At 49.9% G+C, this 16,830-nt stretch overlaps 1 protein-coding gene across 2 annotated transcripts in view; it reads left to right on the top strand.

Moving 5' to 3' along the window:
* LOC140427288 (uncharacterized) overlaps positions 1–16,830 on the top strand; it is a 442,867-nt gene that overhangs the window by 318,857 nt on the left and 107,180 nt on the right. For both annotated transcript variants that reach the window (XM_072512862.1, XM_072512863.1), the window contains 2 exons: positions 10,854–10,958; positions 11,968–12,051. In XM_072512862.1, the coding sequence (XP_072368963.1) occupies positions 10,854–10,958; positions 11,968–12,051 (189 nt within the window). The remainder of the gene's footprint in view (positions 1–10,853; positions 10,959–11,967; positions 12,052–16,830) is intronic.

Genomic DNA, 16,830 nt, shown 5'->3' with positions numbered 1-16,830 from the left:
GGTGTTTTGGGGGGTTATTTGGGAGGCACAACAGAAATTCATCCCAAGGAGGGAGAAACATGCTAAGGGGAGGACAAGGCATCCATGGCTGACGAGGGAAGTCAAGGACAGCATAAAAGCAAAAGAACAAGCATACAAAGAAGCGAGCATTAGTGGGAAGCCAGAGGATTGGGAAGCCTTTAAAAGCGAGCAGAAGACAATTAAAAAAGCAATAAGGGGGGAGAAGATGATGTATAAGTGCAAGCTAGCTAGTAATATAAAGGAAGCTAGGAAGAGTTTTCTTCAATATATAAAAGATAAGAGAGAGGCAAAAATAGACATTGGACCACTGGAAAATGAGGCTGGAGAAGTAATAATAGGAAACAAAGAAATGGCAGACGAACTGAATAGTTACTTTGCATCAGTCTTCACAGTGGAATACACTAGTGGGATGCCAGAGCTCCAGGGGGCAGAGGTAAGTGTAGTGACCATTACTAAGGAGAAGGTTCTGGGGAAACTGAAAGGTCTGAAGGTGGATCAATCACTTGGCGGTGCTGGACTACACCTCAGGGTTCTAAAAGGGATAGCTGAAGAGATTGTGGAAGCATTGGTGATGATCTTTCAGGAATCAATGGAGGCAGGAAGGGTCCCAGAGGACTGAAAAATGGCTAATGTAACACGACTGTTTAAGAAATGAGGGAGGTAGAATACAGGAAATTATAGGCCATTTAGCCTGACTTCGGTCATTGGTAAGATTTTAGAGCCCATTATTAAAGATGAGATTGCGGAGTACTTGGAAGTGCATGATAAAATAGGACTGAGTCAGCGCGGTTTCGTCAAGGGTAGGTCATGTCTGACAAATCTATTAGAGTTCTTTGAGGAAGTGACAAGGAAGTTAGATAAAGGAGAACCAGTGGACGTGATTTATTTATATTTCCAGAAGGCCTTTGACAAGGTGCCGCATGGGAGACTGTTAAATAGGTTAAGAGCCCATGGTGCTCAGGGTAAGATCCTGACATGGATAGAGGATTGGCTTACTGTCAGAACATAGAACATACAATGCAAAAGGAGGCCATTTGGTCCATTGAGTCTGCACCGACCCACTTAGGCCCTCACATCCACCCTATCCCCCAACCCAATAACCCCTCCTAACCTTTTTGGACTCTAAGGGCAATTTGGCATGGCCAATCCACCTAACCTGCATCGTCTTTGGACTGTGAGAGGAAACCGGAGTGCCCGGAGGAAACCCACGCAGACACGGGGAGAACGTGTAGACTCCACACAGACAGTGACCCAGCAGGGAATTGAATCTGGGACCCTGGCGCTGTGAAGCCACAGTGCTAACCACTATGCTACTGTGCTGCCCGAAGGCGCAGTGTGGGGATAAAGGGGTCTTTTTCAGGCGGGCAGCCGGTGACTAGTGGCGTACCTCAGGGGTCGGTGCTGGGACCACAACTTTTCACAATATACATTAATGATCTGGAGGAAGGAACTGAAGGCACGGTTGCTAAGTTTGCAGATGATACATAGATCTGTAGAGGGGCAGGTAGTATTGAAGAAGCAGGCAGGCTGCAGAAGGACTTGGACAGGCTAGGAGAGTGGGCAGAGATGTGGCAGATGGAATACAATGTGGAAATCTGTGAGGTTATGCACTTTGGAAGGAGAAATGGAGGCATAGACTATTTTCTAAATGGGAAGATACTTAGGAAATCAGAAACACTAAGGGACTTTGGGAGTCCTTGTTCACAATTCTCTTAAGGTTAACTTGCAGGTTCAGTTGGCAGTTAGGAAGGCAAATGCGATGTTTGCATTCATGTCGAGAGGGCTAGAATACAAGACCAGGGATGTACCTCTGACACTATATAAGGCCCTGGTCAGACTCCATTTGGAGTATTATGAGCAATATTGGGCCCCATATCTAAGGAAGGATGTTCTGGCCTTGGAAAGGGTCCAGAGGAGGTTCACAAGTATGATCCCTGTAATGAAGAGCCTGTCGTATGAGGAACGGTTGAGGACTCTGGGTCTGTACTCGTTGGAGTTTAGAAGGATGTGGGGGGGATCTTATTGAAACTTACAGGATACTGCATGGCCTGGATAGAGTGGACGTGAGAGAGAATGTTTCAACTTGTTGGAAAAACTAGAAGCAGAGGCCACAATCTAAGACTAAAGGGACGATCCTTTAAAACAGAGATGAGGAGGAATTTCTTTAGCCAGAGGGTGGTGAATCTGTGGAACTCTTTGCTGTAGAAGGCCATGATTGAATGGCGGAACAGATCGATGGATTGAGTGGCCTAATTCTGCTCCTATGTTTTGTGGTCTTATGGTCTTAGGTGATGTGTGTGAGCGGGTGAGGGTTGGTATTCGGGGGTATGTGAAGTTGAATGATATGGGTGAGGTTTCAGCTGCCACGCAATAGGAGGCGCTTAAGGCAGTGGTCAGGGGGGAGTTTTCTATCGATATGAGCATATGGGGACAAGACGGAACGGGCAGAGATGGTGAGGCTGGTGGATAAGATCCTGCATGTCAACAGGAGGTATTCGGAGGTCCCAAATACTTGACTGTTGAAAGAGCGGGAGAAACACCAGTTGGAGTTCGGGCTTGTGTCTACGGGTAAGGCAGTGGGGCAGTCGCTGAGGGCCATGGGGACAATCTATGAGTATGGGGAGAAGGCGAGTAGGATGTTGAGCAGGAGGCAGCGAGGGAGATCGGAAAGGTGAACGATAGGAGGGGAAATATGGTCTTAGTCTCGGTGGGGGTGAATGGGGTTTTCGAGGACTTTTACAAGAGATTATACAATTCGGAGCCCTCGACAATGGGAGGAAGGAATGAGGTGCTTTTTAGACCGGTTGGAGTTCTCCAAGGTGGAGGAGGACATGGTAGAGGGGCTGGAAGCACCATTGGACTGGTGGAGGTGATGAAGGGTATGGGGTGATGCAGGCAGGGAAGGCCTCGGGTCCGAATGGCTTCCCGATAGAGTTTTATAAAAGGTTTTTGGGGAGACCTGGAGCCCCTGCTGGTAAGGACATTTAATGAAGTGAAGGAAAAGGCAGAGCTTCCACCCACATTATCGCAGGCATCGATTTCCTTAATTTTTTTTTTTTAACAAACAATTTTATTGAGGTATTTTAGGCATTTGGAAAAAGTGACATTGTACAGTACAAAAAAATAAGTCAAGACACAAATTAAACATAGTGCAAACCACAGCTCTGTTCACGCACGGACCTGCCTCAATATCCCCCCACTCTACTCTACACTACCCTAGCCCCCACCCGCTGACGCTTACTCCTCTGTGAAGAAGTCAATGAATGGCTGCCTCCTTCGAGATAACCCTAGTAGCGAACCTCTCAAGGCGAACTTGACTTTCTCTGGGCCAAGAAAGCTCGCCATGTCCGATAGCCATACCTCAGCCCTCGGGGGCTTTGAGTCCTTCCATGCTAACAGTATTCGTCACTGGGCTACCAGGGAAGCAAAGGCCAGAACGTCGACCTCCCTCTCTTCCTGGACTCCCGGTCCTCCGAAACCCCAAAGAATGTCACCTCAGGACTCATTACCACCCCAGTTTTCAATATCCGGGACATGACATCTGCGAATCCCTGCCAATACCCCCTGAGTTTAGGGCACGACCAGAACATGTGTACATGGTTAGCCGGCCCTCCGGCGCATATAGCACACTTGTCCTCCAGCCCGAAGTATCTGCTCATCCGGGCCACCGTCATGTGGGCCCGGTGCACGACCTTAAACTGGATCAGGCTGAGCCTGGCGCATGTTGCGGTCGTGTTTACTCTGCTCAGGGCTTCCGCCCAGATACCGTCCTCCAACTCCCCCCCGAGCACCTCCTCCCACTTAAGCTTCAGGTCCTCAGCCTGCGTATCCTCAGCTCCCATTAGTTCCTTGTAGACGTCTGAAACTCTACCCTCTCCCACCTCTCCCCTAGAAACTACCCTGTTCTGCCTCCCCTTCGGCGGGAGACGTGGGAAGGACGGCACCAGTCAGCGTACAAAATTCCGCACCTGTAAGTATCTAAAGTCGTTCCCTCTCGCCAGCCCAAACTTCTCCTCCAGCACCCTCATGCTCGGAAAGCTCCCTTCCAGGAACAGATCTCCCATCCTCACAATCCCCGCCCTCCTCCACAGTCGATACCCCCCTTTCATGTTCCCCGGGGCAAATCGGTGGTTGCCGCAGATTGGGGTCCACACCGATGCTCTTACCTCCCTATATGCCGCCACCACTATCGGGCTGGTGGAGTACCGTGCCAGCGAAAGCGGCAGAGGCGCCGTGACCAGGGCTGCTAAGCTAGTGCCCCTGCACGAAGCAGCTTCCTCCCGCTCCGAAACCGACCCCGCACCCACCATCCATTTCCTTATCATCGCTATGTTGGCTGCCCAGTAATAGTTGCTGAAGTTCGGCAACGCCAGCCCCCCTTCTCCTCTGTTCCTTTCAAGCATCACCCTCGTCACCCGCGGGGACTTCCCTCCCCATACAAATCCCAGAATAATTTTATTCAGCCTCTTAAAGAAGGACCGCGGGATAAAGATGGGGAGACACTGAAAAACAAACAAGAATCGCGGGAGAATCGTCATCTTGACAGTCTACACCCTCCCCGCCAATGACAGCGGGAGCGCATCCCACCTCCGGACCTCCTCCCTCACTCGTTCCACCAGTCGCAACAGGTTGAGCTTATGCAGCTTGCCCCAGTCCCGTGCCACCTGAATCCCCAAATATCGGAAACTCTCCCCCACTAACCTGAACGGCAACCCCTTCAGCCTACTCTCCTGCACCCTCGCCTGAATTACAAACAACTCGCTCTTAGCCATGTTCAGTTTGTAGCCGGAGAACCGGCCAAATTCCCTCAGTGTTGCCATAATACCGTCCATCCCCACCATTGGGTCTGATACGTAAAACAACAGATCATCTGCGTATAACGAGACTCTATGTTCCACTCCCCCCTGGACCAGCCCTTTCTAGCCCCTAGAAGCTCTCAGTGCAATTGCCAGCGGCTCTATGGCCAGCGCAAACAGCAGTGGGGAGAGAGGGCAGCCCTGTCTTGTCCCACGGTGCAGTCTAAAGTAATCCAATGTCATCCTGTTTGTCCTTACACTCGCCTCCGGGGCCTGATACAATAGCCTAACTCAGTCGATGAACCCCGCCCCGAACCTGAACCGTCGTAGTACCTCCCACAGATAGTCCCACTCGACCCGGTCAAAAGCCTTTTCAGCATCTTTGGCTACCACTATCTCTACCTCCCTACTCTCCGGGGGCCTCATAATCACGTTGAGCAGGTTGGCCACCAGCTGCCTCCCCTTTACAAACCCGGTTTGATCCTCCACAATTACATCCGGTACACAGTCCTCAATTCTGGTCGCCAAAACCTTGGCCAGTAACTTGGTGTTTACGTTGATCAAAGAGATCGGCCTGTATGACCCACAGGCCTCCGGGTCCTTATCCCGTTTCAGAATGAGCGAGATGGTGGCCTGCGACATCGTCGGGGGATAAACTCCCTCTGTCTCTTGCCTCGTTAAAGACCCTGACCAGCACCGGCCCCACTATCCCGGCAAATTTTTTGTAAAACTCCACCGGGTACCCGTCCGGCCCCGGGGCTTTACCCAACTGCATGACCTTCAGGCTCCTCAATACCTCTTTGATCCTGACCAGGGCCCCCAGTTTTCCATCAACCCCCTCCCAACTCTTGGGAAGGTCAGTCCGTCCAGGAATCACCTCATCACCCCCCGGTCCTCCGGGTGGTTCCGAAGTGTACAGCTTCCTATAAAAGTCCCTAAAGACCTTGTTCAGCCCTGCTGGATCACCCATTAGATTACCTTCCCCATCCACTACCCTCTCTATTTCCATAGCCGCTTCCCTCTTCCTTAGTTGCTGCGCAAGCATTCTACTGGCCTTCTCCCCATGCTCATAAATCGCGTCTTTTACCTTCCTAAGCTGCTCTACAGTCTTGCCTGTAATCAGCACCTCAAATTCGGCCAGCAGCCTCTGTCGTTTCCTGAGTAACTGGCCTCGGGGATTCCGCGCAACTCCTGTCCATCCGTAGGATTTCCTTAATCAGTCGGTCCGTCTCTGCCCTATCTGTCCTGTCCCTGTACGCCCGGATTGAAATCAGCTCCCCTCTCACCACTGCCTTCAGCGTCTCCTAGAGCACCGCTGCCGAGACTTCTCCAGTATCGTTCACCTGCAGGTAATTCTGCATGCATTTCCTCAGCCTCTCACACACCGCCTCGTCTGCGAGTAATGCAATTTCCAGCCTCCATGGTGGGCGCTGAAAGCTGTCCTTACAAAACTGCAGGTCTACCCAGTGCGGAGCATGGTCCGATATGGCAATTGCCGAATATTCTGCCCCCACCATTCCGGCCAGCAGGTCCCTACTCACAACAAAGTAGTCAATTCGGGAGTACACCTTGTGGACGTGGGAGTAGTACGAGAACTCCCTCGCCGTCGGCCAGCTAAATCTCCACGGATCTGCTCCCCCCATTTGCTCCATGAACCCTCTCAGTTCCTTTGCCATCGCTGGCAACCTGCCCGTTCTTGAGCATGACCAGTCCAGGCTCGGGTCCAGGACTGTATTAAAGTCCCCACCCATGATCAACTTACGCGAGTCCAAGTCGGGGATCCTCCCTAGTATCCTCCTAATAAAATCCACATCGTCCCAATTAGGGGCATACACATTGACCAGGACTACTCTCACCCCTTCGAGCTTACGCCTCACCATGACAAACCTACCACCCCCATCCACGACTGTGCCCTCCGCCTCAAATTGTACCCTTTTAATAATCAGGATCGCAACCCCCCTCATCTTAGAATCAAGCCCCGAATGGAAGACCTGACTGACCCAGCCCTTCCTTAACCTAACCTGGTCTGCCACTTTCAGGTGCGTCTCCTGCAGCAAGACTATGTCCGCCTTCAGAACCCGCAGATGCGCAAACACACGCGCCCTCTTCATTGGCCCGTTTAACCCTCTAACATTCCAGGTGATCAGCCTGGTTGGGGGGCACTTCACCACCCCCTCCCCCCCCCCCCCTTTGCCGATCAGCCATCCCCTTTCCTTGGCCAGCACCCCAGCCATGTGTCGCGCTCCATCTGGTCCGCCTCCTGACCGGCTCCACCAGTTCCATCCCCGTCAGCAGAACCCCCCCCTAGCAACACCCTACTATCTCCCCCCCCCCCCCCCCCCCCTTAGCAACACCCTCCTATCACCTAACCCCTGCTCTAATCTAACTATATGGACATCCCCCACCTCGGCTCTCGTTGACTAGCTGCACTCAGCTAGAATGGGGCTCCCAGCCTCGGCATCATCACGTCTCCCACCCATTGTTCCCAGTCACCCCTCCCCCGACCCCTCCACACCACTTCACCAGATCAGCCCTACCTAAACAAACACTCTATACAAGTCATAAACAACCCCCACAATAGCACCATTCAAGTTAAACAAGAAAATAACAGGCCCTCTTCAGTCCTCCCCAGACACAGAAAAAGATTGCACAAAGTTCCCCTGAAGCATCCATTTTAACCCAACTCTTTTAACTGTTTTCTTTATTAATGTCCCCCCCAGCCAAACTCCAACTAATCAAAGAGTCCAAACAGGAAACATTCAGGTAAACCACGCAAAAAGCACGCAAAAAAAAAAGAAGATACATCCCTACCACCTTCCAACCCCCCAACAAGGTCAAAAAAAGAAACAACAAAAACTGACCCAAACATGCAGGCACTTTTCAAAACGGGAGAGACGCCACATATACTTAAAAGCTCTAACATGAGTCCAAACGTCCTCAGCTCAGGGCCAGCCCTTGCTTCTTAACGAAGTCCATCGCCTCTTCGGGTTCCTCGAAATAGTGGTGCTGACCCTTATACGTGACCCACAGTCGCGCCGGAAAAAGCAGCCCGAATTTCACCTTGTTTTTATACAGTATCTCCTTCATCTGCCTGTAGCCTCCCCTCCTCTTGGCCACCTCAGCGCTCAAATCCTGGTACACACGGACGGTGGTATTGTCCCAAATACAGCTTTGTGTGCTCTTTGCCCATTGCAGCACCCGTTCCTTGTCCAGGTACCTGTGAAAGTGTACCACCATCGCTCGTGGAGGACCCCCCTGTTGTGGCTGCCTCACCTGCACTCTGTGTGCCCTGTCCACCACCGGCGGGCACGGGAACACCTCGTTCCCCAGCAACTTCTGGAACATACCCTCCTCATATGCGGAAGCATCTAACCCCTCTGCCCCCTCTGGGAGGCCCACGATTCTCACATTCTGCCGGCGAGATCTGGGGCGAAATTCTCCGACCCTCCGCCGGGTCGGAGAATCGCCGGGGGCTGGCGTGAGTCCCGCCCCTGCCGGTTGCCGAAGTCTCCGGCACGGAGATTCGGCGGGGACGGGAATCGCGCCGCGACGGTTGGCGGGTCCCCCGCGCGATTCTCCGGCCCGGATGGGCCGAAGTCCCGCCGCTAAAATGCCTGTCCCGCCGGCGTAAATTAAACCACCTACCTTACCGGCGGGACAAGGCGGCGCGGGCGGGCTCCGGGGTCCTGGGGGGGCGCGGGGCGATCTGGCCCCGGGGGGTGCCCACCACGGTGGCTGGCCCGCAATCGGGGCCCACAGATCCGCGGGAGGGCCTGTGCCAGGGGGGCACTCTTTCCCTTCCGCCTCCGCCGCGGTCTCCACCATGGCGGAGGCAGAAGAGACTCCCTCCACTGCGCATGCATGGGAAGCTGTCAGCGGCAGCTGACGCTCCCGCGCATGCGCCGCCCGGAGATGTCATTTCCGCGCCAGCTGGCGGGGCACCAAAGGCCTTTTCCGCCAGCTGGCGGGGCGGAAATTCGTCCGGTGCCGACCTAGCCCCTCAAGGTTGGGGCTCGGCCCCCAAAGATGCGGAGCATTCCGCACCTTTGGGGCGGCGCGATGCCCGTCTGATTTGCGCCGTTTTGGGCGCCAGTCGGCAGACATCGCGCCGTTTCCGGAGAATTTCGCCCCTGTTGTCCAGGTCCTCCAGCCTTTCCAGAAGCACTTTTTGCTGATCCCTCAGCCTCCGAATCTCCACATCCGCCACCGTTTGAAAGTCAGTCTGCTCCTTCACTGACTTCTCCAACTGCTGGAGCTTCTCAGCCTGATCAGCCAGTCAATCGACTTCTGTAACAGCTCCAGGTTGTCACGCTTCAGGGCCAAAAAGCCCTCCTGCATAGTCTGCAGCAGCTGCTCCATTGTGGGCTGGGCTGTCGGCACCTTGCTCTGAACACCAGCCATGCTGGTCTCTCTCACAGCCTCCACTGTGTCCTTACTCGACCACTTCTTCTGCTGCTTACGGTCCCTCCGGCTTCTTAGGTCCATACAATTCTTTTTGGGTTCTGTGCCTGAGTGCTATTGCTTTCCAGTTCCGCGCTCAAAAGCGCAAAAAAGTCAGGGGAAAAGGTCCAAAAGTCCGACCGAAGCGGGAGCCACCAAATGTGCGACCTACTCCCTCATAGCTGCCACCGGAAGTCCCGATTTCCTTAATTTTAAAGAAGGATAAGTACCCGGAGCAGTGTGGGTCCTGCCGTCCAATTACACTGCTGGGGGTCGGGATTGAAGGCGCTAGCAACAGCGCCGCTCCCGATGGCCCCGAGGAAATACTCAGGGAGTCCGGTAATAATAGCTCCAGTTTCGCCAACACTTCAGGTTGGGGGCAGGGTCAAGGGAAATGCCTTGAGATTTGAACCAGGGAAGTGGGACGGAAATTTTCAGAAATGGGAGGAGAAGGGGATTAAGACACTGAAAGATTTGCTCTGGGGGGTTGGATTGCAGGATTGAAGGAGCTGAAAGCGAAGTATGGGCTGGAGCAGGGGGAAATGTTTAGATACATGCAGGTTCGAGATTTTGCCAGAATGGAGATACGGAGCTTCCCGCTGGAGCCGGCCTCCACACTGCTGGAGGAGGTGCTGACGACAGGAGAACTGGAGAAGGGGGTAGTGTATGCAGTTTACGGAGCTATTTTGGAAGAGGTGAAGTCACCACTGGAAGGGATCAAAGCAAAGTGGAGGAAGAGTTGGGAAAGGGTATGGAGGAGGGGTTCTGGTGGGAGGTGCTCCGGAGAGTGAACGCCTCCAATCATGAGCGAGGTTGGGGCTGATACAGCTGAAGGTGGTATATAGAACACACCTCACAAGGGCGAGGATGAGCCGATTTTTGAAGGGGTAGAAGATGTGTGTGAATGTTGTTGGGGGGGGGGGGGGGGGGGGGCGCAAATCATGATCATATGTTTTGGTCCTGTCCGAAGCTGGAGGATTACTGGAAAGAGATGTTCAGGGTAATCTCTAAAGTGGTGCATGTGAAACTGGACCCGGGCCCTCGGGAGGCCATATTCGGGGTGTCGGACCAGCCGGGGTTGGAAATGGGTGCAGAGGCAGATGTTGTAGCCTTCACCTCGTTGATTGCCCGAAGCGGATCCTGATGGGTTGGAGAGCAACCTCTCCACCCTGTGCCCTGGCGTGGCGGAGGGACCTGTTGGAATTCTTGACTCTTGAGAAGGCTAAGTTTGAACTGAGGGGAAGGATGGAGTGGTTCTACAATTCATAGGCATTATTCATTATGCACTTTCATGCACTGGATAACATTGAACATGAGTTGGGGGGAGGGAGACTGTGTATTAATGGTGACTATGGGTGATTCCTGATTCCTTTTTGTTATTTGTTTATGTTAACATGTGGGCTAATGTTTGGGGTTTGGTGGGAGGGTGGGATCGTTGTTATTGATATTATATTCATTACTGATTATTGTTTCTTGATGGTGGGTGCAAATTTGGGAGAAAATATGAAATAGGAGGAGAATAAAAATATTTGAAAATAAAAATAGTAAACTTTAAATGCCACCTTTAAAAAAAAACTATGATTCTTTTGTGTCCAGATATCAGACAAAACTCTTCGATGGAAATGCCAGGGACAACCTCAAAAAATGATGGGCATTCACTGATGGACAAAGATAGTTTACTGTGTCAATTCAGTTTCTCAGGTACACTTTTTGCTAATTATCTTAAATCTGTGTCACCTACTTATTGTCACATGTGCCAATGGAAACAGTTTTTCTATCAAAATCCCTCATAATGTTGAGCACCTCCATTAAAACTCCTTCTCTGGTCTAAGGAGAACAATTCTTTTGGGATGTGAGTATCGCTGGCAAGACCAGCATTTGTTGCCCATCTCTGATTACCCATGAGAAGGTGTTGGGAAGCTGCCTTCTTGTACCGTTGCGGTCTACCTGGTGTTGGCACACCCACAGCTTCTAAAGTCTATCCATGTAACTGAAGTGTCCCTTATTATTTCGATCATTCTGGTAAATCTGCTTTGCACTCTGCCCAAGCCTTGATGTCCTTTATAGAATGTAATACTCAGAATTGAACATAATTTTATCTGACGTCTGTTGTTACTTTCTTTTTTCCTCTACCAGTTTGTGGGGCAGCACGGTAGCACAGTGGTTTAGCACAGTTTTTTCACAGCTCCAGGGTCCCAGGTTCGATTCCCGGCTTGGTTCACTTTCTGTGCAGCGTGCAATTTCTCCCCGTGTCTGCATGGGTTTCCTCTGGGTTCTCCGGTTTCCTCCCACAGTCCAAAGATGTGGAGGTTAGGTGGATTGGCCATGCTAAATTGTCCTTAGTGTCAAAAAAGGTTAGGTGGGGTTACTGGGATAGGTTGGAGGTGTGGGCTTAATTGGGTTGCTCTTTCCAAAGGCCAGTGCAGACTCGATGGGCCAAATGGCCTCCTTCTGCATTGTAAATTCTATGATTCATTTTATTTCTACAGTATTTTGCCTCTATTAATTTTCCTTGCTATCACTTTTGTCAGTCTGTTTTTCAGGTCATAGCCATTGACACAAAGATTGGAGAAATGTGAAGGAAGTTTGTAACTTTTCTGTGAAAGTAATTTTTTTTGTATGCAATGTAACATTGTGTATGTAATGCTTCTTAAAATATATGTTTCTGAAAAATATATTTTTCCTAAAACTGCAATTCCTCTGTCTTTAGATATTACAACAAAACCTCCAACACAAAGTCAACAGTGTATGACTGAAGTCTCAAAAAATGACACCTGTGAATTCAGTCAGCAAGGTACTCTCTTTTTCTTCCTTCCTTCCTTCCTTCCTTCACCTCTCCCTCCCTCCCTCCTTATTAATGTCAGTTAATACAGTGAGAATTTTAACTACTTGTGGAAAAGCAGCAGAGCCTCCTCACTCCAGGTACAGTAGCTTAGGGGTTATGTTGCTCAACTAGTCACCCAGAGGCCTGGACGAATGATTGGTTGATATTAGTTCAGAAGCAATCATGGCAGCTAGGAATGTAAATTCAATTAACAAAATAAATATGGAATAACAAGCTAGTATTGGTAATCATGACCAGGGAAACTCTGGATGGTCCTAAAGATCCATCCGCGTCCTTAGGGTAGGGAGCGTGCTGTCCTTACAAAAGTCTTGCCAATATTGACTCCTGATCAACAGCAATGTGGTTGACACTTAACTGCCCGTTGAAATGGTTTATCAAACAATTCAATTGGTCAATTAGGGATGGTCAATAATTACTAGCCTTTAGAGTGGCATCCATGAGTAAATAAAGAAAACTTCTCACCCAGCATTACCCATTGGCACCTGGCCAATTTTAATGTCTGGGCCTATTAACATTCCATCATTCAGCTACCTACCCAAAATCGTTTAGAGAGGTTGCTGGTTGGCAGGCAAAGATCAGACATCCCTGTATGTGACCACCAACACTCAAATGATATGGAGTGGAAGGGGAATTATCCAGGGTTCTGCACGTGGGAAGGGGGAGACCATGGCAGCAGGCATACAGACTTTCATTGTCGGGCTCACAGAGCATTCCTGTGCCTCCTGGCTCCAGAGAGAGAAGCCTTAACTATCTATTGATGTGCCTGATGTTTAGCTGGTTTTGCTGCTCAAAATGACCAAAGGACATCAGAGGGAGAAGAGGGATGCATGCACAGACAAAAACTGCAACGGAAATACTTGACACATATATGGAGCCAGAGAGACTTCTCACTTAGTGTCCTGGACATGCCATTGAGACACTTCATGTATTGAAGACATTTCTTTGGGTAACGTTACGGGCATTCATCACTTCTGCAACCTCCTTCCAGGCCTGGCATTGAGTGTGTTTTACATTCTTGTTCTATCTTTTTGGACAAGGACTAACCTCCTCTGCTGTACCTCCTCTACTCACATCTCCACCACAATAGAACTGACGCGTGGAGCTCTTGCACTCAAAATTTTCAGATACTGCAATTACGTGGAGAAACGGTAGACACATTTCTGAGGGCCACAGAACAAGCACAGAGAAATCAGAGAAATTAAACTAAAAACATTTGCCCCGAAACCCTGGAAGCCAGTGAAACAATGAAGGCTTATGTTAAACAATATCCAAGTAGCAGGCAAGACTTTTCTGATGACGCCTTTACATTTCTCTTGAAGAGTTAAATTCAGTATTTCAAAACGAGAGGTCTCAAGTGGAAGTCCTACCTTCTAATTGATTGGATTGCATAACAATGCACCTTATAAAATGGTATTCTGCAAAGAACTGCCAATAATGTCTGGATATTAAAATCTGTCACACATTTTAGCCATATGAGTGAGTGGCCAGAACCAGCACCTCCTGGTTTCTGCTCCATCAGACAACAAAAATAATAACCCCACAATCTCGAATTGAACCAGACTGGCTCCCATTTTGTCTTTTTATTCAGCCTCAGTCTGGGTTTCTAATATATTCCTATATTACAAACAGTGACTAAATTTCAAGAGTACTCAAGAGTACCTGTTTAGCACAGGGCTAAATCGCTGGCTTTGAAAGCAGACCAAGGCAGGCCAGCAGCACGGTTCGATTCCCGTAACAGCCTCCCCGAACAGGCGCCAGAATGTGGCGACTAGGGGCTTTTCACAGTAACTTCATTTGAAGCCTACTTGTGACAGACAATAAGCGATTTTCATTTCATTTCAATTGTCTGTAAAACACTTTTGCATGTTCTGTCATTATGAAAGATGCTATATAATGCAAGGTATTTTCATATCCACTTTAGCACAAAGAATAACTCCTTCCCTCTCAATAATATTGCCTGCCTCTGATCCTATCTTTGTGCATCTGCCACTGAAACATTAATTTTGCCATCATAACCTCCACATGCAATTACTCTAGTTTTTCAGCCTTCGATTCTTCACCTTATGTGAACTTTAACTTATCCAAAACTCTGCTTCCATACCCTATCCTGCACTTAATCTTACTAGCTCATCCTTTGTTCTTGCTAATCTACAGGCTCTGTCCAATACCACAGGTTTAAAATTTAATCTTTGTGCTCTTCAGAGCATTATATGGCTGCAGGGCAGCCCGCCAGCCATAAAATCCCTCTCAGTTTTTAAAATAAATATATTTTTTAAGGCATTTATACATGAAACACAACCAAAACCAAAAAGAGAACAAATAGGAAATCTCTTAACAAATAAATAACACCCACCTTCCCTGCCGTTCCCTTCAGCCCAAACAGCCTCTCCCATTTTTACACCCTATACCCACCCCCCACTCCACTTCTGAGATCTTAACTATCCTTGAAGCCCAACCCCACAGACCCTCTCAAGGCAAACTTGATTTTTTTCCAGCCTAAGGAATTCCGCAAGGTCGCCCACCCACATCTCTGGCTTCGGCAACCCCGGGTCCCTCTATTACAACAAAATACATCTTTGGGCTACCAGGGAGGCACAGGCCAAGACATCGGCGTCTCTCTGGTCTTCCGGCACTCTGAAAATCGCCATTTCTGGACTCGGGGCAACCTTCACCTTCAGTACCTCGGGCATTACCTCAGGAACCCCTGCCAGAGTCCCTACAGCTTTGGACAAGCCCAAAACATATGGACATGGTCCACGGGCCTTCCCGTGCACCACCCATACCTATCCTCCACCCCCTCAAAGAACCTGCTCATTCTGGCCACTGTCATATGCGCCCTATGAACCACTTTGAATTGAATAAGGCTAAGCCTAGCAAACAAAGAGGATGCATTCACTCTCCTCAGAGCCTCTTCCCATAACCCAACCCCCACCTCCTTTCCCAGCTCTTCCTCCCACTTCCGTTTAACATCGCCTATCGGGGCTCCCTCCCAAGCCATTAATTTTTTATAAATCTCCGACACCCTACCCTCTCCAACTTCTGTGTTCGACACCACCTTGTCCTGCAGCCACGGGGGTGACAGGTCGAGAAAGGATGACAGCTGCTTCCTGACATCATCCCGTGCTTGTAAGTACAAGAACCCAGGGGCAGTACAGTAGCGCAGTTGTTAGCATTGCTGCCTCACGGTACTGAGATCCCAGGGTCGATCCTAGCTCTGGTTCACTGTCTGTGTGGCGTTTGCACATTCTCCCTGTGTTTGCATGGGTTTCGGCCCACAACCCAAAGATGTGCAGGGTAGGAGAATTGGCCACGCTAAATTGCTCCTTAATTGGAAAAAATGAATTGGGTACTCAAAATATTTTAAAGAAATACCAGAACCCATTCCCACTGGGCAGCCTGTACTCCTCTTCTAATTCCTCTCAGCTCGAAAGGCTGCCCCCCATAAATAAGTCCCCAAACCATTCGATCCACACCGGCCGCCGTCCCCGGAACCCCGCGTCTAACCCCCCTGGCGCAAATCTATGATTCCCACAAATCGGTGCCCAGACTGGGGCTTCGTAAGGTTCTAAAAACAAATAAAAATCTCGGAAGCACCGTCATTTTCACGGTCTGCACCCACCTCACCAGTGACAGCGGGGCACGTCCCATCTCTTAAAATCCCCCTTCACCTGCTCTATCAACCGCGCCAGATTCAATTTCTGTAGTTAATCCTGCCCAGTTTTTGATAGAAAGGAGAAATATCTAAAGGAAATGCCCAAGCTGGTGAAAGAAGGTGGCCAAGGAAGCTAATTCCTTCATGGCACACATGGCAACTCAGTGTGGCAAGAAGTTCAATGATCTTATAAGTCAAGGCAAGAGGAGTTACCACACCGTCCAAGTTTTTATGCCACCCTGGGCAAGCTGTCGATTCCAGCCCCACAAACCCCAGGTACACAATACAAATGAATTAACCAACAATTCTTGCAAAAACCTTAAATCTTTGGCCCTTGGCAGCCCAATAATTACAGTAACCATGTTTGTAAATTTAAACATAATCACTATTTATTTATAAATGGAACAAATATGAAATATGAAGTGAATACAGTTGGTTAAATGTCCTTTAACACCTGACTGCCCTGAAAAATGAGATTGATTTGTTTAGGGGTTAACTGTCCCACCCTCTACCCACACATCAAAGAACAATACAGCATAGGAAGAGGCCCTTCGGCCCTCCAAGCCTGTACCTGTCATGATACCAACCTTGGCCAAAACCATCAGCACTTCCTTGTGCCATATTCCTTGAAACCCACCCTATCCATGTATTTGTCACGTTGCCTTTTGAACACCATTAATGTAGCTGCTTCCGGACTTCAGGTTGCGGCTATGCCTAGGTAGGTCGCACGTTCGGCAGCTCCCGCCGGGAACGGACTTTTGGGCTCTCCAGAGGGGCCCCAACGGCAATTGTTTGACGGCTTCCAGTGTGGGAAGGTGACAGCAGGGACCCCCCGACATTATATGGATTGGACCAGGAGTGGAACGGTGAAAAAAGTGATCTTGGGGCAGCGAAAAGTGCGAGGGAGGAAAAGCAAGGTGGCGACGGGTGGAGACCAAGCAGCATGGGCGCAGTGGTCGCAGGAGCAGCAGGAGTTTCTTAAACGCTGCTTTAAGGAGCTGAAGACATAAATGCTGGCGCCAATGAAGGCGGCGATTGAGAAGCTTGTGGAGACTCAGAAGCCCCAAGGGGCGGCG

This window comes from Scyliorhinus torazame, chromosome 7 (assembly GCF_047496885.1).
Source record: "Scyliorhinus torazame isolate Kashiwa2021f chromosome 7, sScyTor2.1, whole genome shotgun sequence".
In the NCBI taxonomy this organism is placed as follows: Eukaryota; Metazoa; Chordata; class Chondrichthyes; order Carcharhiniformes; family Scyliorhinidae; genus Scyliorhinus; species Scyliorhinus torazame.
Note: the sequence above shows the minus strand (reverse complement) of the source record. Positions and strands in the feature narration are given on the sequence as shown.